This window comes from Platichthys flesus, chromosome 10 (assembly GCF_949316205.1).
Source record: "Platichthys flesus chromosome 10, fPlaFle2.1, whole genome shotgun sequence".
NCBI classification, from domain to species: Eukaryota; Metazoa; Chordata; class Actinopteri; order Pleuronectiformes; family Pleuronectidae; genus Platichthys; species Platichthys flesus.
This window is the reverse complement of record NC_084954.1, coordinates 1,610,304-1,636,802: the sequence shown is the minus strand read 5'-3', so window position 1 is coordinate 1,636,802 and position 26,499 is coordinate 1,610,304. Positions and strand designations below refer to the sequence as shown.

Below are 26,499 nucleotides of genomic sequence, written 5' to 3'. Positions count from 1 at the left end.
CTGGCGGCGTAGTGTGTTACTGATGGAAGCCTTTGTTACTTTGGTCCCAGCTCTCTGCAAGGCATTCACTAGGTCCCCACGTGTGGTTCTGGGATTCAGTTTGTTTACCATTTTTGTGATTATTTTGACCCCATGGGGTGAGATCTTGCGTGGAGCCCCAGATCGAGGGAGATTATCAGTGGTCTTGTATGTCTTCCATTTTCTAATAATTGCTCCCACAGTTGATTTCTTCACAACAAGCTGCTTACCTATTGCAGATTCAGTCTTCCCAGCCTAGTGCAGGTCTACAATTTTGTTTCTGGTGTCCTTTGACAGCTCTTTGGTCTTGGCCATAGTGGAGTTTGGAGTGTGACTGTTTGAGGTTGTGGACAGGTGTCTTTTATACTGATAACGAGTTCAAACAGGTGCCATTAATACAGGTAACGAGTGGAGGGCAGAGGAGCCTCTTAAAGAAGAAGTTACAGGTCTGTGAGAGCCCGATATCTTGCTTGTTTGTAGATGACCAAATACTTATTTTACTCAGGAATTTACCAATTAATTCATTAAAATCCTGGATTCTTTCCCCCCATCTGTCTCTCATAGTTAATGTGTACCTATGATGAAAATTACAGGCATCTCTCATCTTTTTTAAGTGGGAGAAAATTGGTGCCTGACTAAATACATTTTTGCCCCACTGTATGTCAGATATTCTTACCTGAAATTGCCCAGTTCTGACTTCACATCAAACGTAAGCAAACATGTCAGACAGTGAGAAGCTGATTAATTTGTCTGGTAATGAGACACTTCAACTGTAACCAGTGCAGCCTCAAGTCGTACAGAAACAGAGAAGAGGAGGGTGAAGACACCATTATCTTTTTATTAGACTTTTATTCATGGAAACACATTCAATAAATAAAGGAGAAAACACACGGTCACTGAATATTACTAACCAAGAAACACTTATTTAAAAAAACATATTTAATCATATGAACTACTTAACCAGGTGCGCTGTTTTACCGATCACGTCAAACATTGTTATTTACAGAACTGCCTTGTACAGCTAGGTACTAATGCAACATATCGTTTGAAAGCGAAGATTCTTCAGATTCCACTGATGTTAACCATTTAAAGATCCGATCACCAAAGCCGGTACAATCAACGCCTCAGTCAGACCGGAAATGGAACAAAAGTCACTGCGACTCACGTAAGAAGCTTCATATTAATCCACAAATCGATAACATTCCAACAGAAACGGTGTTGGTAGATCGCCAAAGGTCCAGACGATCCAATCAGTAACAATGTCAGTCCAAAACACACTATTACATCAAAGAATAGCCACTGTTAGCTGTTGCATAATGTCAGCGCAGCCACCTCCTCCGTGTAAACTGGGACGTACTCTCACTTATAACTCTGTGTGCAGCTCTCAAAATGGTAGATAGCCATGTCCTATTGGTTCAAGTGAGCTGTCAATCTAAACTTGACCCAATCGGAGCTGACATGGGCTGTCCACAGCCTTCAATACCCAACGAGGCACCTAGTTGTTGTTGGAAAGAGCGTGCCCCTCTTCTGACGTGTAAAGGCTGAGCCAATTCCAACCGATTGTTCTGATGACTGGCGTATCGTTTAGACAATGAAATTTCCCAACAGTGTCCAGCTGGTCCCAGAACACCGTGTGTCACAGTTTCGTCCCCATCGTGACTGCTACATGTTGCTAAAATATATGAAAGATGTTTATTTGTATACATTTTAAACCAAATGACCGGTTTTGTCTCCTTTATATAAAAGTATAACTTTGAGTGTAAAATTAGCATTTTTAGCCTGATTGGTTACCATGGTTACAAAGGGCCCTTTGGAGTCTTCCAATGGCCTTTGTGGAAAAGGCATAGACATGCACTTAGGAAAAAAATGTCAAATATTCCTTTACTGTGGTATTGTTATCAAATTTGAACTTGGGCTAGTCAAGGCTTCATGATAGGGTCCCATTGTGTTTTCCAGCTCATAAGTCCAAGCAAGAGTCATCTGCAAAATGTTCAGTCCGAAATAAAAAACCTTTTACTTTAATGTATGCTCACTGCAATTACTCAATGCAAGTAGCACTTAGAGTTCTGAATGTTACCTTTCGAAAGAGACCAAAATCATGAATTTACTCCAAATGTTTCAAGAACGGGCTTTAATATAATTTGGGTGTCCTTAAACAGGCGTTTTAGGCAAATTTAAAATATATAAACTCAACTCTTTACTGTTATTCAATGTGTTCTACTTTGTAAGGACATAGAACCTGTTAATAATCTATTTAAAACAGTGAACTAGGAATATGTATAAATAAGTATCTGCTGTAAAATAAAAAGTAAACTTTTGTTACAAGAGATTGAAACTGAATCTCTTCTCTCCTTTAAGAATCACGTCTCGTACAATAGGACTGACTCTTAAATTGTTTACCACACTCAGATCAACTAAACGGTTTATCTCCTGTATGAATCCTCATATGTCTATTGAGATTGAACCTTAGGTTGAATCTTTCACCACACTCGGAGCAACTAAACGGTTTCTCTCCTGTATGACTCCTCATATGTGTATTGAGATTGCCTCTTCTGTTAAATCTTTTATCACACTCAGAGCAACTAAACGGTTTCTCTCCTGTATGAATCCTCCTGTGTGTATTTAGATTGCTGCTATGACTAAATCTTTTATCACACTCAGAGCAACTAAACCGTTTCTTTCCTGTATGTGTCCTCATATGTGTGTTTAGATCAACCATTCTGTTAAATCTTTTATCACACTCAGCGCAACTAAACTGTTTCTCTTCTGTATGAATCCTCATATGTGAATTTAGATGGCTACTTTGACCAAATTTTTTACCACACTCAGAGCAACTAAACGGTTTCTCTCCTGTATGAATCCTCATATGTCTATTGAGATTGCACCTTAGGTTGAATCTTTCACCACACTCGGAGCAAATAAACGGTTTCTCTCCTGTATGACTCCTCATATGCGTATTGAAATTTCCCCTTCTGTCAAATCTTTTATCACACTCAGAGCAACTAAACGGTTTCTCTCCTGTATGAATCCTCATATGTGTATTTAGATGGCTGCTATGACCAAAACTCTTATCACACTCAAAGCAATTAAACCGTTTCTCTCCTGTATGTGTCCTCATATGTGTATTAAGATCACCCATTCTGTTAAATCTTTCATCACACCCAGAGCAACTAAACAGTTTCTCTCCTGAATGAATCCTCATATGTCTATTAAGATTGCACCTTAGGTTGAATCTATCACCACACTCGGAGCAACTAAACGGTTTCTCTCCTGTATGACTCCTCATATGTGTATTGAAATTGCCCCTTCTGTTAAATCTTTTATCACACTTAGAGCAACTAAACGGTTTCTCTCCTGTATGAATCCTCATATGTGTATTTAGATGGCTGCTATGACCAAATATTTTATCACACTCAGAGCAACTAAACCATTTCGCTCCTGTATGTGTCCTCATATGTGTATTTAGATTACCCATTCTGTTAAATCGTTTACCACACTCAGAGCAACTAAACTGGTTCTCTCCTGTATGAATCCTCTTATGTATATTCAGATTGTCCCTTTGTTGAAACATTTTACCACACTCGGAGCAACTAAACGGTTTCTCTCCTGTATGACTCCTCTCATGTCTATTTAGATTACCCCTTTGGTTAAATCGTTTACCACACACAGAGCAACTAAACGGTTTCTCTCCTGTATGACTCCTCTTATGCCTCTTTAGACTGCACCTATGGTTAAATCTTCTACCACACTCAGAGCAACAAAACGGTTTTTTTTCTGTCTTACAATCCATATCACTTAGAGGCTCCATCCAATCATCCTCACTGACTTCAGTCTCAGAAGAGTCTTCAGTCTTGTCCTCAGGACCTGGTTGTAAACGTCCATCAGGACCTGAGTTCCTGGCTGGTTCTGGTCCTCCACAGTCCGCTCTGTTGTCCTTCGTCTCACTCGGATGAAGCGTTGACGATTTAAGTTTCTCCTCATCTTCTTCACTCTTCACAGCGACAGGAGTCAATGTGAACTTGATATCAGCCTCCTCCAGTCCTTGAAGCTGTGGTCCATCCTGAGTGGTCCACGGTTCCTCCTGCTCCTCTTTAATGTGGATGGGCTTTGGATCCTCCTGGTCCACAAGGGAGCTCCACTGCTGCTTCTCAGAGGGAACCTCTTCTTTAATCACCATCAGTTGCTGGATGTCTGCAGGACACACTGAAACACAAATACACGTTTATCATTTCAGAGTTTCCTGAAGTGTTTTGAAAAAAATTGTCTTGTTTTATGTCGACTGTTGTGATTTTTGAATGATCGCATTCAAGAGGCAGAGATGTTGAGGTTGTTTACAGTTGGTGTTACGACGCAGCTGGTAAAGGAAGCAGCATAAAACAGGTTTCTAGTAGAAACGTTTTTCAGTTCGAGGCTAAATAAACCAATAAGGTCACTAACAGAGGAGAACAAGGTGAGGGGATGTTAGTAAGTTGGTTAAGATGCTTTCAGAAAAGACCTGTGGGTAAAGCTCAGAGAAATGTGTCTGTGCGATGAAAAGTGTTTTTATTCTTGTCGTCCTTGGTTTGTTCCCTCGGAGTTGAATGCACTTATTGTAAGTTGCTTTGGATAAAAGCGTCAGCTAAATTAAATGAAATGTAATGTAATGTAAAGTGACGTATTAACTCCGCAGCTCGAGCGGATGGTAGCTAACTTTAGCCTGTGAGACGTTTCTTTCAAGCCAGTTGGAGTTTAACGTTCTCAACCACTTGCCAAAACTGAAAGACGCCACATCATCAATTGATCACCTCAGCAGGTACTCTTCCATGTTAGGGGCAATGCATGGTGAGTTTAAGAGGATTTCAAGACTTCATAACAGTTAAAAGTGAAGTGCACAAGACGTCCTCTCCCTTCATGTGCAGTGTGGAAATGCACCCAGTGATGTTCAGCTTGAACTGATTGACCTGCAGTCTAATACACTACTGGCAGAGCACTTTAAGTCAGTATCATTGCTGGAGTTTTCAGAATCAGAATCCTTTTTATTGCCAAGTATGATTGCACATACAGGAAATTGCCTTGGTGTCGTTCATTGGTGCACTCAACATAAAACATTAAAAAAACACCAATATAAAAACAACATATACACATTAAACAATACACAAACAACTATATAAAAAACATAAAACAATATAAAAACAGCAATATAAAAACAACATAAAAACAACAATATGGAACAAAATATATACAGTACCAGAGTTATGGGCACGTGCGGTGCTAAGAGATTGGTGATAGTGCCACTAATTTATCAAGTATAAATTATTTGCGGGGGGGGGGGGGGGGGGGTGGACAGAGTCAGTGTGATGCAGGGGGCTTGTTTGTGAGCCCCACCGCCATGGGGAAAAAACTGTTCAGATGGCGCAAGGTCTTAGTCCTGATGAACCGGAACCTTTTTCCGGATGGAAGTCTGTGGAAAAGGTGGTGAGCGGGATGAGAAGGATCAGCAATGATCTTGCGTGCTCTCCTACTGGTCCTGGAGTGGAACAGGTCTAGGAGAGCCGGCAGGTCAAAGTCGATGACCTTCTCAGCTGACCGGATGATCCGCTGCAGTCTGTCCTTGTCCTTGGCAGAGGAGGCAGCGAACCAGACGGTGATGGATGAGGTGAGGATGGACTCAATGATGGCTGTGTAAAACTCAACCATCACTTTCCGCGGCATGCTGAATTTCCTCAGTTGCCGCAGGAAGAAGATCCTCTGCTGGGCCTTCTTGATGATGGAGGTGATGTTCTCCGTCCACCTCATGTCCTGTGCGATGATCGTCCCCAGGAATCTGAAAGACTCCACTGTTTTAACTGGGGAGTTGCACATGGTGAGAGGGACGGTTTGAGCTGGGCTCCTCCTGAAGTCTGCTACCATCTCTACAGTTTTTGAAGCGTTCAGCTCCAGGTTGTTCTGGCTGCACCAGGAAGCCAGGCTGTTTACTTCCTCTCTGTAGGCGGCCTCATCCCCATTGGAAATTAATCCAATAAGGGTTGTGTTGTCAGCAAACTTCAGAAGTTTTACAGAGGGATGGCTGGAGGTGCAGTTGTTGGTGTAGAGGGAGAAGAGCAGAGGAGAGAGCACACAACCCTGTGGGGCTCCAGTGCTGATGGTCCGGGTCTCAGAGACAAGCTTCCCCAGCCTCACACGCTGCTTCCTGTCAGTCAGGAAGTTAGTGATCCACCTGCAGGTGGGCTCAGGCACGCTCAGCTGTGTCAGCTTGTCCTGGAGAAGAGCTGGGGAGATGGTGTTGAATGCGGAGCTGAAGTCCACAAACAGGATCCTGGCGTAGGTGGCAGGGGAGTCGAGGTGCTGGAGGATGAAGTGGAGTCCCTTGTTGACTGCGTCGTCTACGGACCTGTTGGCTCTGTAGGCAAACTGCAGCAGGTCGAGGAGGTGGTTGGTTCTGGTCTTGAGGTGTGTCAGCACAAGGCACTCAAAGGTCTTCATCACTACGGAGGTCAGGGCGACTGGTCTGTAGTCATTAAGGCCTGTGATCCTCTGCTTCTTGGGAACGGGGATGATGGTGGATGTTTTGAGGCAGGCGGGTACAACACATTCAGCCAGTGAGGTTCTCCTCTCAAAGAGGAGAACTTTGTATACAAGAAGAGGCATGCTCAGAAGATGTTGGTTCTATTGGATCTACTTACATATGTGAACAAACATTATCTGTGATGAAGTTTAACAAATCCAGATACAGATCCTCTCTCAATGATGATCACCTGTCAGCTGTCCTTTCGCATATCCCCCTCAGATATTCAACCTGACGTCAGTGCACTTGTTCAAAAACTGAAACAGACTAGATTTCTCTCACTGAACAAGGAAAAAAATTAGACTATATGCAAATAGGAATAAAACTTTGCGTAAAGTTAATTTAAAGCCGATCTTTGAAATACTGCAAAAAACTTGCATATTTTGTACATAATTGTTATTATAAAGGTTGATTAAACTGCGATATGTTGGCGTTATTACTTTGCCTGACTCACTTTTTCATTGGCTAATCAATCAATCAAATTTGATTTGTATAGCCGATATTCACAAATCAAAAATTTGTCTCATAGGGCTTTAACATGGTGTAACATCCTCTGTCCAAAAAATTACAAAAAACAATTTTAACAGGGTAAAAATACTTAGAAGGCTCAGGATCCTTGGTAGACACTACCTTAAACCAATTGAGTCTAGTATCGGCCTGGTAGGGACCTATATATATATATATATATATATATATATATATATATATATATATATATATATATATATATATATATATATATTTAGTATCGTCAACATGAATATTTAAATCACCAACAATAATAATTGTAAAAATCCTGAAAAAATTCAGTATAAGCCCCCGGAGCACAAGTATGACTTTCTTTGTCTAACGGAGACGTGGCAGCAACCCAATGAGACTCTCAGCTGAATGAGTCTAATCCACCTGGGTTTGTTTACACTTCTCAACCCCGTCTCACCGGCAGAGGAGGTGGTCTTGCGATAATTCACCGCGAGACCTGGAAGGTTTCGCCCGTCACTGTGAATCTGTCGCTCTACAATTGAATGGACCCACTCCAACTGTCTTAGTCAACATTTACCATCCACCTAAACCTAATAAGGATTTCACTGATGAATTCACCACATTTCTCACCCACATCTGCTCACTCTCATCCAATATAATTGTACTGGGTGATCTCAATATTCACATGGACAACATTAATAATGCTTTCACTAAGGAGTTCACTTCTTGCCTGGACAGTTTTGGCCTCCAACAATATATTGATTTCCCTACCCACTCTAAAGGTCATATTTTGGACTTGGTCTGTTGCTCAGGTGTCACTCCTTTCAACTGTTCTGTCGATCTCCCCATCTCTGATCACATGCTTGTTTCATTTAAATTGACTTTAACACTATCCAAAACCAAACAGTCACATGTTATGTCCTTCAGTAACATAAAAAACATTAATTTAGCTGATTACCCATGCACCCCGGATCATCTGGTTTCTCTCTACAATAATGGTCTCCGAACCGACGCTGAAACCTGGTTCAGACCCCAACAACTTCAATAACCTTCGTCCCATCTCCAAACTGCCATTTCTCTCAAAATCCTGGAAAAGGAAGTGGCATCACAGGTCCATGCTCATCTCTCAAACAATAACCTCTACGAACAGTTCCAATCCGGTTTGCGCCCCTGCCACAGCACAGAAACAGCACTCATCAAAATCACAAATTACCTCCTGATGGCAGCTGACTCCGGACTATTATCCATCCTCATCCTTCTCAACCTTAGCGCGGCTTTTGACACCATATCCCACTGCACCCTCATTGACAGACTAGCCTCAATTGGCATAACTGACACACCCCTAGACTGGTTCCGCTCATATCTCTATGGCCGTACTCAGTTCATCCAATTCAAATAATTCACATCCCACCCATCCCCCCTCTCCTCTGGTGTTCCCCGGGGCTCTGTCCTTGGGCCTATCCTATTCATCCTCTACCTCCTCCCACTTGGACTGATCCTCCGTAAATTCAACATTCATGTCAACTGTTATGCGGACGACACCCAGCTCTACGTTTTGTCCAAACCCACTTCCACCTTCCCACCCTCCTCCCTCTGTGCCTGTTTACAGGAAATCAAATCCTGGTTTTCCTCAGATTTCCTCAAACTGAACAGTGAAAAAACTGAGGCCGTCCTCATTGGCTCCAAGCACACCCTCACCAAACAGCCCAGTTTCACCCTCACCATAGACAACTCCTCGGTTTCCCCCTGTCCTCAGGTTAAGAGCCTGGGTGTCGTCCTCGACAGCACCCTATTATTCCATACCCACATCAACAATAACATCCGGTCCGCCTACTTCCACATCCGCAATATCAACCGCCTCAGCCCCTCACTCACTCCCAACACCGCCGCAATCCTGGTTCACTACCTTGTCACTTCCCGCCTGAATTACTGCAATTCCCTCCTCTTTGGTCTCCCACACAAACTCCTCCATAAACTTCAACTGGTACAGAATGCTGCTGCCCGTATCGTCACTAGAACACCATCCATCAGTCACATCAACCCCTTTCTACATCAACTCCACTGGCTTCCTATTAAACACCGCATTGACTATAAAATCCTCCTCAATACATTTAAGGCCATCCATAACCTCGCTCCTCCATACCTCTCTGACCTCCTCCATATCAATGTCCCTACCCGATCTCTCAGGTCTGCCACCTTCATCAGCCTGACCGTCCCCCGAGCCCATCTGTCCACCATGGGATCTAGAGCCTTCGGCCGCACTACAGGGAAAGTAGCAGCAACAAAAACATCAACAAACGAAACTACAGTCTTCTTTGGACTAAATAATTGTAATTAAAAAAGAAGTTTGTCAGGCAACAGGATAACATTACGCTTTTAAACTCGTAAAAAAAAAGTTTAAACCATATTTTTTATAATGGATTCTAGAATCGGTATACGTGTATGTAGCACGCTAGCTAACAGGCTATCTTACCGAAGCGAGTCCGCATCGTTTACGTTACGATGTCAAACCTCCTCCTCCTCAAATGCATGTGTCTGCCGAGCGGACCAGCGTAAAGTCGGCCTGTCACGCTCGTCCGGTCCGGCTGTAAGCTGGTCCGACGAGCGGACCAGTGTACAGGGGGTCCGCCGTACACATAATGCAGGTAGTTTTTTTCGGGCCATGTTGAAGGTGAAGTTCTCCCGAACTATTGACTTCCTAGTGCGCGATGCTGTTGCAGCGGACACCGCCATTGGCCAATGTTTTGTCACTACTGCACATGCGCGACTTTCAGAGATACAAAGGAAGCGAGATGGCTCGTGCCTGCAGATGAATGTTTAGTTCATCTGCAGGCACGAAAAACCCGTGCTATGACGTAACCAACGACTCATTGACGATTATATCTGTCGGCGACTATTTTTGTCATCGAATTTTGTCGACTACGTCGACTAATCGTTGCACCCCTACTGTTTAGGCAGGCGTATAACTTTGAATGTTCCTGTCTGCTGAAGTTGTTGTTCTGCTGCTGCTCTGCTTTGTGCATTTAAAAAATTTGAATTAACTGTATTGTTGACTGTTGTACGGCGACCTTGAGTATCTTGAAAGGCCCCTTATAAATAAAATGTATTATTATGATTAAAGTACAGTAGGGTTAGTTGGCTGTTGGCGTTTCCTGGATTGGGATGGGAGAATAAGAACGAGACATTCAAAGGAGTTGTAGCTGAGTTCAGGTTTAGGATTAATTGATAGACTGGAATTAAAAATAGCAGCAACTTCTCCTCCTCAGCTGAGTTCTCTGGGAACGTGTGAGTTTAAATGACTGGGGGGAGTAGATTAATTTAGACTAGTTCATTAACTAAAATAGCCTTTGACGAAGGTGATATTATGTTTAAAAGACCACATTTAGAAGCCTAAGTTTCCTGCATTGTTGCAGAGGTTGTGTTAAATTGTATTAGATTATTGTGTGGAATTCTCGCTCTGTTATTGTTTAATTAAATAACTTAATCTGACGGTACACAGACACAATCTCTATGGGGTTGTGTGACTGATCCAGAGGGAGCGCAGAGAAGTGTGTAGCATTGCAGCTCTGCTTCCTGGTCCCAACTCTGGGTTGTCATGTAATAGACTGGCTCCTAGATAAGAGAGCTGCTTCATCCCAAGTGGGATGAAGCGCTAATCCCTAGCACGCCAGGGTTTGGCTGTTCGCACCGGAGGCTGAAGCGCTGCGCCGCGCTAATATTATCACATACTTTTGCTGTTATCATCCTGCAGTGAAAACGCCATTTAATCATTTATTTCAACCATATATTTACTTTATATTTATTTTATATTTCCGTTGGGGAGAAATTATGCCCGACCAGGCCAATCAGATTGTCAGGGCGGGCTTTATACGATGATAGACAGATGATCAACAGTAACGTAATCAACCACCTCATCAAAGTGCCCTTGGGTTGAATTCGTTTTCAACAAACATGCCTGCCGCTGGAGAGCTGAGATGTGTAGATGCTGCCATTGAGTCTGTTTTAGAAGACATCGACAGCACATTCATTTTGAAAGAGGAACAGAGAACGTGGAGGCGACGCCAAAGCACCGCGCTAATCCCTATCGCCCCGGAGCTTGGCTGTTCACACCGGACACTGAAGCGACGCTGAAACGCTGGGCAGCGCTAATAAACACCCGTTGATGCAGTAGTTTAAAAGCATATACTTACTTGTTGCTCCCACATTAAGCAACAGCGTCCAAACATTTGTCTTTCTTGGCGTTGTCTTTATACGAGGATCATACAACTCACTGCATTTCTCCACTTTAATTATTAATTTAATGTCATCCATGTTGAAGAACCTCGCTGTTTGCTCCGTTAAATGTTGGGTGTCTGGGGTAAATTACGTATTCTCCACTCAAGCCTATGTGGATAACCTAGCCCCCTCTTTCTCTCTTTTTATCTGTATCACTGATTGTGTGGCTGTAGTGGATGGGCAGAGGGGGACATTTAATAATGTCATTGGTCAAATTAAAACTCCAGGACAAGAGAAGGGGACTTCAAAGTATGGGATGCATATTTGATCATTTATATCATATAAAATATGTCATCAATATAGTTTAAGATCATTTTTCAGTGTGTTTCCTGGTGCACGTGCTGAGGTAGCCATGGCGCAGCGTGGTGCTTCAGCCTCCGGTGTGACCCGCACAAAGTTTTAACATGGGAGTGGATGGGAGCCAGCTGTAATTTAAGGCTTGGCGCTGCGCTGAAGCGTCCGGTGTGAACCCGGCGTTAGTAAATAACTCACAATGCGTTGCTTAACATACGTCACATACTACGTTGCTCTGATTGGTTGTAGGTCTATCCAATTGAGCGTAGAGGAATTTTATTTCCTGGTCAGTTGAAACACGCCCCATAATCACAGCCCAATGGAGCGGTCTCAGACTCACATTCTGACTAGAACTGTGAGTCTGACAACGTCAGGCTACATCTTTAGCATACCACCCAAAAATCCACTAGAATGCAGGAAATAACATCGACTTAGACCACATGTGTCAAACTCAATGCCCGCGGATGAATTATATATGGCCTGCATGATCAAATCTATTTACTATTAGAGCTGGCCCGCCGGAGGGTCAGTGAACAGGTCGGGATGGGGCACGTGACAGTTCTAGACCAATGGCTGGGGGGTTGTGAGATGTAAGGCTCTCATTGGCTGATGAGTGGGCGAGTCAAGAGTGAATGACAAATCCCAAAATGCACTGCCATGTGTCAGCATGTCGATCGCGACCCGCGAACGCTATCCCTCTCCCCAAAAAATGGCTAAACGATGGGTGGAATTTGAAAACAGTAGTTTTTGAATTTGACACCCCTGACTTAGACCAACATGTCTGGGGTTGGACCTTCAGCTACAGTGGATATAAAAAAAGTCTACACACCCCTGTTAAAAGGTTTTTGTGATGTAAACAAATGAGACAAACACAAATCCTGTCTGTACTTTTTCCACCTTTAATGTGACCTATAACTTGGAACAATTCAGTTGAAAAAACAACTGAAATCTTTAAAGGGAAAAATAAAAAGCTAAAATAATGTGGTTGCATAAGTGTGCACACCCTCTTATAACTGGGGATGTGGCTGTATTCAAAGTTAACCAATCACATTCAAACTCATGTTAAATAGTAGTCAGTTCACACCTGCCATCATTTACAGTGACTCGGATTAATCCTAAATAAAGTTCAGCTGTTCAAGGAGGATTTTCCTGACATTCTCTTAGTTGCATCTTACAGCAAGAGCCATGGTTCGCAGAGAGCTTCCTAAGCATCAGAGGGATCTCATTGTTCAAAGGTATCGGTCAGGAGAAGAGTATAAAATAATTTCCAAGGTATTAGATATACCATGGAACACAGTGAACACAGCCATCATCAAGTGGAGAAAATACGGCACAACAGTGAGATTACCAAGAACTGGACATCCCTCCAAAAGTGATGAAAAGACAAGAAGAAAACTGGTCAGGAGGCTTCAGAGAAGCCTACAGCAACATTAAAGGAGCTGCAGGAATTTCTGGCAAGGACTGGCTGTGTTCTACATGTGACAACAATCTTCCGTATTATTCGTAGGTTTGGACTATGGGGCAGGGTGGCAAGACAGAAGCCTTTTCTTACCAAGAAAAACATCCAAGCCTGGCTAAATTTTTCCAAAAACATACATGAAGTCTCCAAAAAGCATGTGGGAAATAATGTTGTGGTCTGATGAAGCCAAGGTTGAACTTTTTGGCCATTATTCCAAAAGGTTTGTTTGGCGCAAAAACAACGCTGCACCTTCACCCAAAGAACACCATACCCACAGTGAAGCATGGTGGTGGCAGCTGTTCATAATTCTTATTAATTATGAACAGTTTAAAAAATAACAGTCAGTTTTGACAAAAAAAACCTTCAGGCTTCCATTAGAAAGCTGAAGATGAAGAGGAATTTCACCCATCAGCACAACAACGACCCAAAGCATAAATCCAAATCAACACAAGCATGGCTTCACCAGAAGAAGGTTCATGTTCTGGAATGACCCAGCCAGACCCCAGCCCTGAATCCACTTGAACGTCTGTGTGGTGATCTGAAGAGGGCTGTGCACAGGAGATGCCTTCGTAATCTGACAGATTTGGAGCCTTTTTTGCAAATAAGACAAGATGTGCCAGGTCAAGATGTGCCATGCTAATAGACTCCCACCCAAAAAGATTGAGTGCTGTAATAAAATCAAAAAGTTGCTTAAAAAAAGTGTTAGGTTAAGGGTGTGCACACTTATGCAACCAGATTATTGTAAGTTTTTAATTTTTTATTTTCCTCCTAAAAGATTTCAGTTTGTTTTTCAACTGAATTGTGCACGTTAAAGTTCACATTAAGGTGGATAGAGTGTTTACATCACAAAAACCTTGACATTGAGCAGGGTGTGTAGACTTTTTATATCCACTGTATGTCTTTGCTAACAGAATGTAACCAATGTTTACCATCTCCAGTAGGCCGCCCCTATCAACGACTTTGGGCCCCAAAAACCACCAGAATGCAGCGCACAACATGGGTACAACACCAAATGAATTCCAATTCGCTGATATTTGAGCCACCAACGTGTGTGGGTGAATTCGCAGCAAAATCTCACTTCAAGGTTTTTTTTAAAAGTGGCAGCTCTGTTAATGGAAGCACTGTGCCCCCTCCGGACCTGGGCTCCCGGCTGCACGTGACAGGTCGAGGTACTGCTACCTGAAGCTAAGCTACGTGCTAAGCTATGTGGCTCCGCGGCGGCTAGCGGGGGCTAAGCTAACTACAGCTAACGGAGGTTCTATGTAGCTGAGCCTCTCGCCTCCATCGCTACCAACACACTGCATTTATTTCATGTAGCACTACTGTTAATGGAGGCGGAGGGGTCAGTGAACATGAGACACTCGGAGCAAGAGAGAGAGAGAAGACGTCGCTGCTGTCTCCGCCTGTTGGACTACGAGGCTGAGCTCACACAGAACACAGAGTTACGGAGCACCAGAGAGTAGGGGCTGGTCGGTGTGGCTGTTTAACTACAGACCGGTGATTGTAGCCGTAGTGATGCAGAGAAACAGCGGTTAGCAGAGGAGCTAGTTCACAGAGCGACCACTACTAGCGACTGGTAAACAGGAAGTGACGATGTGAAGCAGCGCGCTTAATGTAATGAAGTAATCATAACATTTACTCTGACCAGTAGAAGCTTATCAAATGAATATGAGTTAGAATTGAGTTCAGCCTGTTGGTGCGGCCCTCCACAACTGTCCATGTTCTCATGTGGCCCCCTGCGGAAATGAATCCCCCCCCTGCTCCCGGGACTGACCTGCTCTATGCAGCCGGACTACGGGCTGCATCGCGGCCTCGAGCAGCCTCCTCTGGCGGCAGACCTCCCGCTGGGACCGCTCTGTCCGCTCCACTCGCTCCTCGGACTCTAACAAGGTTTCCTCCAGCCCCGCGAGGATCTGCTCCCCCGCAGCCGTGAGCCGCTCGGTGAGCATAATGGGTCCTCCCGTATCGAGATGTCGAAGCGTGTGACGTTCGCAGCCTGGCGAGCCGGCAGAACCACGTGACTGATTCAGGAAAATGTTCGCGGGTTTTGTGTGCGATTCAAAATAAAAGGGGCCGAGAAACTCGATGGATTCCCCCTCACACTACTTGTCTTGGAAATTTATTTTGCGTTTGTTTGCAATATATTCCAGTATTTCAGTTTGATTCAACTGTCAATTCCTCAAAGGAAGCATCACTAAAGGGACATTATGCTTTTACTCTGAAGACGAACAGGAAGTGATTCTATGGATCTTGTTGCAGTGACCGATATCAGAACCAATAACAATAATCGAATGATATTTTCTTGATTTTGAAGAAGTAACTTATTAACGATGCTCAGTAATGTAACTGTAAGAATGTGACGTAATTAAACAAATAAACATGAACGTATGTTTTCAGCGTGTTTTCCTGCTTCAGGTGCCGGTTGCGCACACACAAACACTCTTAACCAAACACACACATTATTCATTATCTCTTTAATATGAATTTGCAGAAACAGCAGCTTGATGAGAGAAAAGTCTAATGAGTTTTTCTCCTGGAATTTGAAAGCTTAAATTTTTCATACACCTGCAGCGATATTAGAAGGTTTATAAAAAACAACATTAAGTGGGTTTGAGTGTCACACTGATAATTAAAGAGCTGAAATGTGTTTTGAAATGAAATCCTGTCGGATTTTAATTGGACTGGTTGAGTGAGTTTGTTTAATTAGTGTGATATAATATTAAACAAGGCCCAGTGTCAAGGAATGGAGAGGTTGAATGGAGAAGCTAAATGACTCAGCAGGTTGAATAGCAAACAGGAACAAGGGAGAGTGATTCATTAATTCATTCAGTTACTTATTCAGTTAGACAGCTCATAGGCTTTCCGTTGACCCAGAGAACATATTAAAAGAAGCATTTATGTTTTTTATTAATCCCAGAAAATACAAATATTGAAATAATTTTCATAGTCTTGAAAATACATCTATGAAAATAAGATTTCATCATTATTATCATTCTCCTAGAGTTGCAACTACAAATTAAGGGAAAAAATGTTTCATCAACAAAGGCACTGAAAAAACACTGTGCTGAGCTTTACTCTTCTTGAAGCTGTGCCTAACAAAACACACTAGACGGCACCAAGGAAATACTTTATTCAAACTTGTGTGAACAAAAATTAAAATACAACAAGATCCTTGGAACGCGTTGACATTGACCGATCTATCATGAACAGACAAACAAAAAAGTCTCAAGGGGCATTATGAAAAGCACAACAGGTAGGCCGCTATTTAGCATTTAGTGGTCATATTCCACATTTTACCAGGGCTCACATCAGATGAACTTCAAATTGAGATGAAAACAAAAACAATTATAATTAAATTAACATTTCTTCATCGGTGTCATTCTGCTACCCTTTTGTGTGTCTAATATAATAATATTATTATACAAGTAGTATGAAAAATCGATCTTTCAAAAAACTTTTTATCTCCATCTTCACCACTTTCCAACTTTCTGCAAATTTTGGTCAAGATTTGACCATGTAAAAGCCCTCAAAAAGCCAATTCATTTGACTGAATAATAATAATAATAATAATCATTACAATTTCAATAAGGCCTCCAACTGTCAGTGCTCGGGCCCTAATTAAACTTTAAAATTATGATTTCTACAATTTGTAGGACCGCAAAGCAGCACTGAATGGGCCCAAGCACATGCATTTTGAAGCGTGGCATGCGTTTTGCACACTGCGGCAAAGATAAACGCTTCACTTCCTGCGTCCGTCACGTGATGTCGATCCTTGCCTGCTGTTTGTTCATTAGATTAAATGTTTGTTTTGAATCACTGCCCTATGATCACTGTGTTTTATATAGATCACTGTGATTTACTGAGTCCAGTATCACACAGTTTGACCGACAGAACCAAAACATCCCAGCAAAAAAACATATAAAAATATGTATCGTCAAATTTTAGAGATTGGGGACATCACAGCTGTCTCTGAATCCTGCTGACATTTACCGTCATTCATGTCAACGAGGACTCCTCCGTCATTGCTGCTCCGCTGTACGTGTGTGTGAGTGTAATGCTGCGTTCCAGACGACTCGTGTGTCAGATATTCTGACCTGAAACTGCCCAGTTCTGACTTCACATCAAACGTAAGCAAACATGTCTGACTGTGAGAAGCTGATTAATTCCAACCACCAACCTGCTTATAACAGGAACTACACATCAATCTTCAATCAAATTTATATAAACCTGAAAACATCAGTTGGAAGTCTCGACCATCTTTCGGGGGATATGATACAGATAGATAGAGGTTAGTTTTTATTTTTGTCGCGTTAGTGGCTTTATTATGGAAGATTATTGTGTAGTTCCTGTCATAAGCAGGTTGGTGGTTGGGACTCTTGTTTTGAAAGGGGTTCTATCGATAGAGAAAAGTGTGAAGGAAAATAAACTAATGTGATTCCCAATTCCATAACCATCTCTCGTGTTCTTTCTCGACTGAGGCCTCCTGGCAGTTCTAAAAAAGAGAAAAGAAAAGCAAGCAACAGTACCTCCTCGACCAATGGGAATAGCGTATTCTATATAATCGTACTCGTGTGTGAATTGGTTGTCAGCTCAGTGATCCCAGAGCAGGACATTGCCTGGGAACAAGTTTACGGTAAATTGTCATATAAAGCACCCTGTTATTCATTTTCCATTGACATTTTACTGACCATTTTTTAAATCTCACAGTAATACGGGATAAGAGTGCGTCACTTTTCAGCTCAATACGGGACGGGTGCTATTGTTTCTGAATACAGGACGAATCCGTTTTTCAGGGGACGGTTGGCAACCCTAGATGCAGCTGACTGTGGTCGCTATTTTGCATTTAGTAGCCAGTTTGGCCTGCTGACTCCGAATTTAACAATCCTGCTGTTTGACATTTACCCTCATTCAGATCGAGGAGGGTCCTCCTCCATCGCTGCTCCGCTGTCCGTGTGTGTGAGTGTAATGCTGCGTTCCACACGACTCGTATGTCAGATATTCTGACCAGATGTTGCCCAGATTGTACAAACTTGCGGTCTCTTTGCTTTATACCCCAGCTTCATCTGTGACTGTGAATGGACCATTTCTAAAGCAGGCGACCTTATTTCCAAAAAAAGAAACCACCTGAAACCCAGCACTGTTAAAAGGCTATGGTTTTTTTAATCAAAATAAATAAGCAGTTATCACAATTGTACGTGTTACATTTTGTCCCCACACACTTAAGCACAGTCACAAACCAAGTAACAAAAGCATATTCACATCAAAACCACTTTCGATTTTGACCCCACCATTGAATCACAAAGACAGACACCATATTAATAAGTTCATCATTTATTCATTGGCATCACGAACCTCATTCATTCATTTATTCAATTCAAAGCTTCACACACCAAAGCCATAGTGTCATTTTAATGAGGCTCGAGCACTGACAGACAGTGAGGCGCTATTGAAATTGTAAGAATTATTATTAATATTATTCAGTTAAATGAATTGGCTTTTTCAGGGCTTTAACATGCTCAAATTCTTACCAAAATTTTCAGAAATTAGAAAGTGGTTAAAATGTACGCATTCTGGAGGAATTTTCAAGGGGCGTGGCAAAATGGCTCAACGGTGCCCCCGAGAGCCCCGACGAGAACCCTGATATACCGATCTTCATTACATTAAATGTCCACTTGATGGCGAAGTAGAGCAAATGAAGCGCCATAAAAATAGATAAATCATGTAGTAATCAGTAGAAAAAAAGATATATAAACAAAAATCTTTCATGTTATCCAATGAATTATATTTTCTACGGACATAAAAACTGTTAATAGTCTATTTAAAACAGTGAACTATGAATATGTATAAAATGAATATCTGCTGATAAATCTTAATTAAATTTTTGTTGCAAAGGTTGCAACTGAATCACTTCTCTCCTTTATGAATCCTCACGTCTCGTACAGTAGGACTGAATCTTAAATCTTTTACCACACTCAGATCAACTAAACGGTTTCTCTCCTGTATGAATCCTCATATGTTTATTTAGACTGCTCCTATGGTTAAATCTTTTACCACACTCAGAGCAACTAAACGGTTTCTCTCCTGTATGAGTCCTTATATGTTTATTTAGACTGCTCCTATGGTTAAATCTTCTACCACACTCAGAGCAACTAAACGGTTTCACTGCTGTATGAATCCCCATATGTATATTTAGACTGCTCCTATGGTTAAATTTTTTACCACACTCAGAGCAACTAAACGGTTTCTCTCCTGTATGAACCCTCATATGTATATTTAGACTGCTCCTATGGTTAAATTGTTTACCACACTCAGAGCAACTAAAAGATTTCTCTCCAGTATGAATCCTCATATGTGTATTTAGATTGCCCCTTTCACTAAATCTTTTACCACACTCAGAGCAACCAAAAGGTTTTTCTCCTGTATGACTCCTCATATGTGTATTTAGACTGCACCTTTGGTAAAATCTTTTATCACACTCAGAGCAACTAAACGGCTTCTCCCCTGTATGAATCCTCATATGATTATTTAGATTGCCTCTATGGTTAAATCTTTTACCACACTCAGAGCAACTAAATGTTTTTTTTTCTGTCTTACATCCCATATCACTTAAAGGCTTTGTGTTATTTCTTGTATTTAAACCAGTCTGAGGTTCCCTGGTCTCCATCCAATCATCCTCACTGACTTCAGTCTCAGAAGAGTCTTCAGCCTTGTCCTCAGGACCTGGTTGTAAACGTCCATCAGGACCTGAGTTCCTGGCTGGTTCTGGTCCTCCACAGTCCGCTCTGTTCTCCTTCGTCTCACTCGGATGAAGCGTTGACGATTTAAGTTTCTCTTCATCTTCTTCACTCTTCACAGCGACAGGAGTCAATGTGAACTTGATATCAGCCTCCTCCGGTCCTTGAAGCTGCTGTCCATCCTGAGTGGTCCACGGTTCCTCCTGCTCCTCTTTAATGTGGGGGGGCTCTGGGTCCTCCTGGTCCACAAGGAGGCTCCACTGCTGCAGCTCAGGGGGAACCTCTTCTTTAATCACCATCAGTTGCTTGACGTCTGCAGGACACACTGAAACACAAATACACACGTTTATCATTTCAGAGTCTGCTGAAGTGTTTTGAAAAACTTGTGTTGTGTCGTTTAATGTCGACTGTTGTGATTTTTTAATCATCGAATTCAATAGGCAGAGATGTTGAGATCGTTTACAGCTGGTGTCACGACTGTTGGTATTTTAAATTAGCTTCTCTCTGTGTGTGTGTGTGTGTGGCTGTGAAGATGTTTATGGAACTAATCTCTAAACAATAAGGCAGGAGGGTGGTGGCAGGAGCAGTTTGGGCCAGACATATATATATAGCCTAGATATAGATATATGACTCTCACATAGTGACTTATAATAACCGTTGCTGCTTTTTGTTAATCTTGACGTTCGTTTAGAATGTGTGTGCGTCACATCGCTCAGTCTCACACTTGTATTGATAATAGGTCTGATAAGAGCCGCTGCCTGTTGTGGGATAAACCTGTGGCATACAATACACTGTACTTTAACTTGTTCTCATTTCTAGCTTTTTATATTAAAGCAGAACTCCATTAGATTTAATCATCACACAGAGTTCAAGCAGCTGCCCCAGGTTCTTGGGGGAAGAGAGAGTGGCATTGTTTTGGTTTGGAGGATGCAAAAGTTTACACAAACAGAACATACAGCCGATAGAGCATGAACACAATATTCTGACTCCAATGAACAACAACTCCGACCAACAAGGAGTCAGCTGAGTCAAGGCTTGTTTATACCTTTTTCTAAACTGTCATGAACTGAAGATTTGGCCCAGCAACTATCAGAGGAGGAGCGAGATTGGGAGCGGCTGCTCGTCATATCCTTATTCCAGTACCAAGAGGGAGGTACTACACCTGTGCACCATCAAGGAAGAACCGAGGAAGACTTCCCCTCGTTATTGACTAATCCTGTTATAACTTCTGTATTATTATTACAACCGCCATCAGTGTGGCGCGACTCGTGACTGTCCGGTGCTGCTAGAGGGCCGGGGCTGTGTTTTGGGTGCCCATTGCTCTGCTGTAACACTTCATCACTTCTTAATTAATACTTGATTGAACCAAAGCGAGACGGCTCTTCTCAAATTTAGGATAAACGAAAACGCAACGACACGACGCAGATCGTAAAGGAAGCAGCATGAAACAAGGGTTTCTGGTAAAAAGAGTTTTTCATTTTGAGGCTAAATGAACCAATTAGGTCCCTAACAAAGGAGAACAGGTTGAGGGGACGTTAGCTAGTTGGTTAAACTGCTTTCCGACAAAACCTGTGGGTCTTCTGCACAGACTCTATCACAACAATGTTAAATCCTTCTCATTATTCAGGTGATAGGAAGAGCAACAGAATATTAGGAATCACATGTAAATAAGTGAACATCATGCTCAGAATACAACATTTCTTTTAATTTTAAGGCGCCAAACATCCTGAATGCAAGCGAACGCATGATGTGTTGGCGAACAAAGTTTAGGAGAGATGTGAGTTAGCCTGAATCACAGACAGGTTGTTGCACTTTTTGAGCAGCATGAGACTGAACATGGAGGAGGACATCCAAGAACTCTCAGATGCAGACTGGATGGCAGATCTTGCATTTGCTGTTGATGTCACTGCATTAATAATGAGTTAAATACCAAACTGCAAGGCATGGGCCTATTTGCACATGAAATGTACAGCAAGAAAGTTGCATTTGCTTTCAAGCCAGTTGAAGGGTAACATTCTCAACCACATGCCAACACTGAAAGAAGCCCCACCATCAGTTGATCACCTCCTCAGGTGGACTGTGGTCGCTGGACAAACTGTTGGAACCGTGATCTGGTGGCTCTTTATTCGTGGGCTCTTTAAGGGTAGCAACGTGCCCCCTCCGGACCTTCACCAACCGCCCTGGGCTCCCGGCTGCACGTGACAAGACTAGGGACTAATAGCTGAGGCTAAGCTACGTGCTAAGCTAAGTGGCTTCGCGGCGGCTAAGCAGACTAAAGCTAAAGGAGGTTCTAAGTCGCTGAGCCTCTCGCCTCCATCGCTACCAACACACTGCATTTATTACATGTAGCACTACTGTTAATGGAGGCGAAGGAGTCAGTGAACATGAGACACTCGGAGCAGGAGAGAGAGAGAGAGAAGACATCGCTGCTGTCTCCGCCTGTTGGACTACGAGGCTGAGCTCACACAGAACACAGAGTCACGGAGCACCAGAGAGTAGGGGCTGGTCGGTGTGGCTGTTTAACTACAGACCGGTGATTGTAGCCGTAGTGATGCAGAGAAACAGCTGTTAGCAGAGGAGCTAGTTCACAGAGCGACCACCACCAGCGACTGGTAAACAGGAAGTGACGAAATGACGCAGCACGCTTAATGTAATGACGTAATCATAACATTTACTCTGACCAGTAGAAGCTTATCAAATGAATATGAGTAGAATTGAGTTCAGCCTGTTGGAGCGGCCCTCCACAACTGTCCATGTTCTCATGTGGCCCCTTGGGAACATGAATCCCCCCCCCCCCCCCCTGCTCCCGGGACTGACCTGCTCTGTGCAGCCGGACTACGGGCTGCATCGCGGCATCGAGCAGCCTCCTCTGGCGGCAGACCTCCCGCTGGGACCGCTCTGTCCGCTCCACTCGCTCCTCGGACTCTAACAAGGTTTCCTCCAGCCCCGCGAGGATCTGCTCCCCCGCAGCCGCGAGCCGCTCGGTGAGCATCGCTCTCAGCTCCGGGACTCGAGCCTTTCCTCCTCCTTCCTCCACCTGCAGCAGGAAGTCTTCAGCGGCAGCGCTGATCCGCTCATGTACCAACACCCGCAGCAGCTGCACGGTGGACATGTTCCTCCTTTCTGCGCAGTGCGCACTCTGAGTGTCTGAGTGGACAAAGACATCAAGCGACAGGAAACAGAGACTCCGAGCACCGAGACAGCAGCGCCCCCTGTTGGACTGGAGGACGAAGAGGAAACTTTAAACTAATACTGCACAGTAGAAATAATCTGTTACAAGTACAATACACTTAACCAATGGTGGAAGAAGAACTCGGATCATTCACTGAGGTAAAAGTACCAAGACACTAAAGTAATATTCCATTACAAGTAAAAGTTCTTAGACAGGGAAGTAGAAATTCTCCATAATTAAATTATAACAAACTCGGACAGTAAAATCAGGTGGCATCAGTTTTATTACATACAGACTAATAGATCTGTTCAAGTATGGGCTGTGATGTAGCGTGAGCAACTTTGTGTCAATTGGACAATGTTAAAACAACTTCATTTTCACACTGAGTAGGTGGCGCTATGACCCAGAGGAAATATTGACACATAGAGCTGTTCAGGCTGGACTCTGATCATTAGACAGAAGTTTGGTGGTGATAGGTCAATGCACAGTGGAGTGGAGTTGTTTGTTTACGGCTCAGCATCAAAGGATTCATGGTCCGTATTTGTCCGCGATACAGAACATCGTGTTTTGATGGCATGTAATCAAACTTTGAAGCCACGCCACGGTCACAGTGTGTGATGAAAAATCGATCTTTGAGTTAGTTTGTATATCCATCGTGTTGAGATATCACTTATCTCAATTTGAAGTTGATCTGATGTAATTTGATGTAAGTCACATTTTTTCACGCGTTGGATCCATTTCCCACACAAAAGGTAGAGTAAAGGCATCAGTGTTTGTTTCCCCATATAATCTGTATTTTATCAATAAAAGACATCTCCACCCTCTGTGGATCTGAACACTGCAGCTGGAGAGACTCATGAGGACATCATGAAGACATTTGTGAGGACACACTGACCTCTTGTGTTGAGATCACATCAACACACCCAACCTCAATAGAGAAGCCTCTTGTTGTCTCTCTCTGTTCTTTGACCCTGACAGGAAGACGTGAAGGAGAATTCTGTCTATGTTCAAGACCTTCAACTCAACTGTTTTGCCCGTGGACACTTCACGGGCAAAACTGCCTGCAGGTGGGAGGAGCTGGGGATTGAACTAACAACATCCTGGACAACTCAGTCCACTTTCACAGTAAAGTATCCACGAAGTTTCCCAAATATTAAGTCCTGAGAAATTATCCTTTACAGTTTGATTTAACTGTCACTTCCTCAAAGGAAGCAACAACAAAAGGGACATTGTGCTTTTACTCTGAAGACAAACAGGAAGTGATTCTATGGATTATTTTTGCCGTGACAGATATCAGAACCAATAACAATATTAAAATCATATTTTCTGGATTTTGAAGAAGTAATTTGTTAACAATGCTAGGTAATGTATCTGTAAGAGTGTTACGTAAGTAAACGAATAAACATGACCGTATGTTTTCAACGTGTTTTCCTGCTTCAGGTGCTGGTTATATAAACACACACACACACACACTCTTATTCATTACTTCATTAATATGAATTCACAGAAACAGCAGCTTGATGAGAGAAAAGTCTAATGAGTTTTTCTTCTGAAAATCTTGAAGCTTAAATAAAGTTTTCATTCACCTGCAGGGATATTAAAAAAGTTTATTAAAACCCACATGAAGCAGGTTTGAGTGTCACACAGATAATTAAAGAGCTGAAATGTGTTTTGATATGAAATCCAGTTGGATTTAAATGGACTGGTTGAGTGAGTTTGTTTAATTAGTGTGATACTATATTAAACAAGGCCCAGTGTCATTGAATGGAGAAGCTAAATTACTTAGGAGGTTGGATAGCAAATAGGAATAAGGGAGAGTGATTCATTAATTAATTCAGTTACTTATTTCTCTTATTAAGTTGCATTTTCAAATGGATTTTTAGTTCCCATTTGGCTGTGTGTTATCTCTGAGTCTTTAGAGCTCGTCCTGACCTGTAGTACTCTTGTGTAATAAACATTATACTTGTAAGTACTGGGTCCGGGTCTCCTCTCTTCGAACATCGACTTCGACAAGACACTACTTCTGGAAAGATACAATAACAGCTCATAGGCTTTCCGCTGACCTAGAGAACATTTTAAAAGAAGCATTAATGTTTGTTATTAACCTCAGAAAAATATTGAAATAATTAAGACAATCAAACCTGATGTGACCACTGATACACAATCCTCAGTTAAACAGGCACCACCACTGCTCAGTTTCTTTTCATAGATGTCTTGAAAAGAAGATATTTCATCATTATTATCATTCTCCTAGGGTTGCAACTGTAACGGCTGTGAACACGAGATTCAGGACTTGGTTTTGGGTTCTTTATTTTGCTGCAGACACCTGCAGAATCCAACAGAAACCTTTTTGCTCCATACAAAAGTCCTCAGTGTAACAAAATTGCACTCATACTTTTCTCTTAGTATATAAAACACACTATACACAACCTAATATATTACATTAAACTACACACACCAGTAAAAAATTGTTGGGCAAACAGTTATTACATCAAAAAGGAAACCCACATACCTGCGGAAACCAACAGAATTGTTTTTGCTCCATACAAAAGCCTACAAAATAGAATAAAATTACATTAAAGGCTGCCGAAATAATTGGCGCGAAAACAAAATGGCGGCCGCATTAAATAAAATACATCTCTGTGGACGTTTTAATTATGTTAATTTACAGCATTATCAAAACATATAAACACTCAAAACAGCGCAATGTACTTATATATTCAACATGAAATTTACATCGGTCATTTATTAACGAAAACGATAAAACAGCACGGAGCATTTCAACAGGTGACTTACCCTCAGTGTAACAAAATTGCACTGAAGGAAGGAAGGGCCGACAGGAAGTAAGAACTTTGGGCAAAAGGTGGTGCACAGTAACATCATTTCCGCAGGTAGTGTTAACAAATTAAAATTCACAAATACAAATTATAAATTCAAATAAATACAGTACATTCTTAACTCTGTTACACACCTACAAATGAAGGGAACAAATTCTTTCATCAACAAAGGAACTGGAAAAGGAACACTGTGCTGAGCTTTACTCTTCTTGAAGCTGTGTATAACAAAACAAAATAGACGGTCAAGGAAATATTTACTTCAAACTTTTGTGAACAAAAAAATCTAATACAACGAGACCCCTGGAACGCGTTCACATTGACCGATCTATCATGACCAGACAAACAAAAAAGTCTCAAGTGGTATTATGAAAAACACAACAGGTAGGCCGCTATTTTGCATTTAGTGGCCAGTTTGGCCAGCTGACTCCGAATTTAACAATCCTGTTAAATTCCCGGTCATTCATGTCAACGAGGGTCCTCCTCCATCGCTGCTCTGCTGTCTGTGTGTGTGAGTGTAATGCTGCATTCCACACGACTCGTATGTCAGATATTCTGACCGGAAATTGCCCAGCTTGTACAAACTTGCGGTCTCTTTGCTTTGTACCCCAGCTTCATCTGTGACCTGTGAATGGAGCATTTCTAAAGCAGGCGACCTTATTTCCAAACAAAGAAACCACCTGAAACCC

The 26,499-nt window shown here is 42.3% G+C and overlaps 2 protein-coding genes across 2 annotated transcripts; both read right to left on the bottom strand.

Annotated features, from left to right (window-relative positions):
• Positions 1-836: 836 nt before the first annotated feature.
• On the bottom strand, positions 837-15,073 carry LOC133961781 (gastrula zinc finger protein XlCGF58.1-like). The gene is given in 2 exon segments (XM_062397135.1): positions 837-4,221; positions 14,845-15,073. Coding segments are annotated over 2 exon segments (2,025 nt in total). The 5' UTR covers positions 15,020-15,073; the 3' UTR covers positions 837-2,371.
• A 3,150-nt stretch (positions 15,074-18,223) lies between these two features.
• On the bottom strand, positions 18,224-22,942 carry LOC133961787 (zinc finger protein 599-like). The gene is made up of 2 exons (XM_062397141.1): positions 22,622-22,942; positions 18,224-20,129 (listed from the first exon to the last, which is right to left on the bottom strand). Exons 1-2 carry the CDS (start codon positions 22,914-22,916, stop codon positions 19,048-19,050), a joined length of 1,377 nt encoding a protein of 458 aa, XP_062253125.1. The 5' UTR covers positions 22,917-22,942; the 3' UTR covers positions 18,224-19,047.
• Between the last annotated feature and the right edge of the window lie 3,557 nt (positions 22,943-26,499).

Coding starts and splice junctions, on each gene's coding strand:
- LOC133961787 (XM_062397141.1), bottom strand. CDS start 22,916: ATGTCCACCGTGCAGCTGCTGCGGGTGTTGGTACATGAGCGGATCAGC. Junction 20,130..22,621: donor AGTCCGGCTGCACAGAGCAG/GTCAGTCCCGGG, acceptor TTTGTGTTTCAG/TGTGTCCTGCAGACGTCAAG.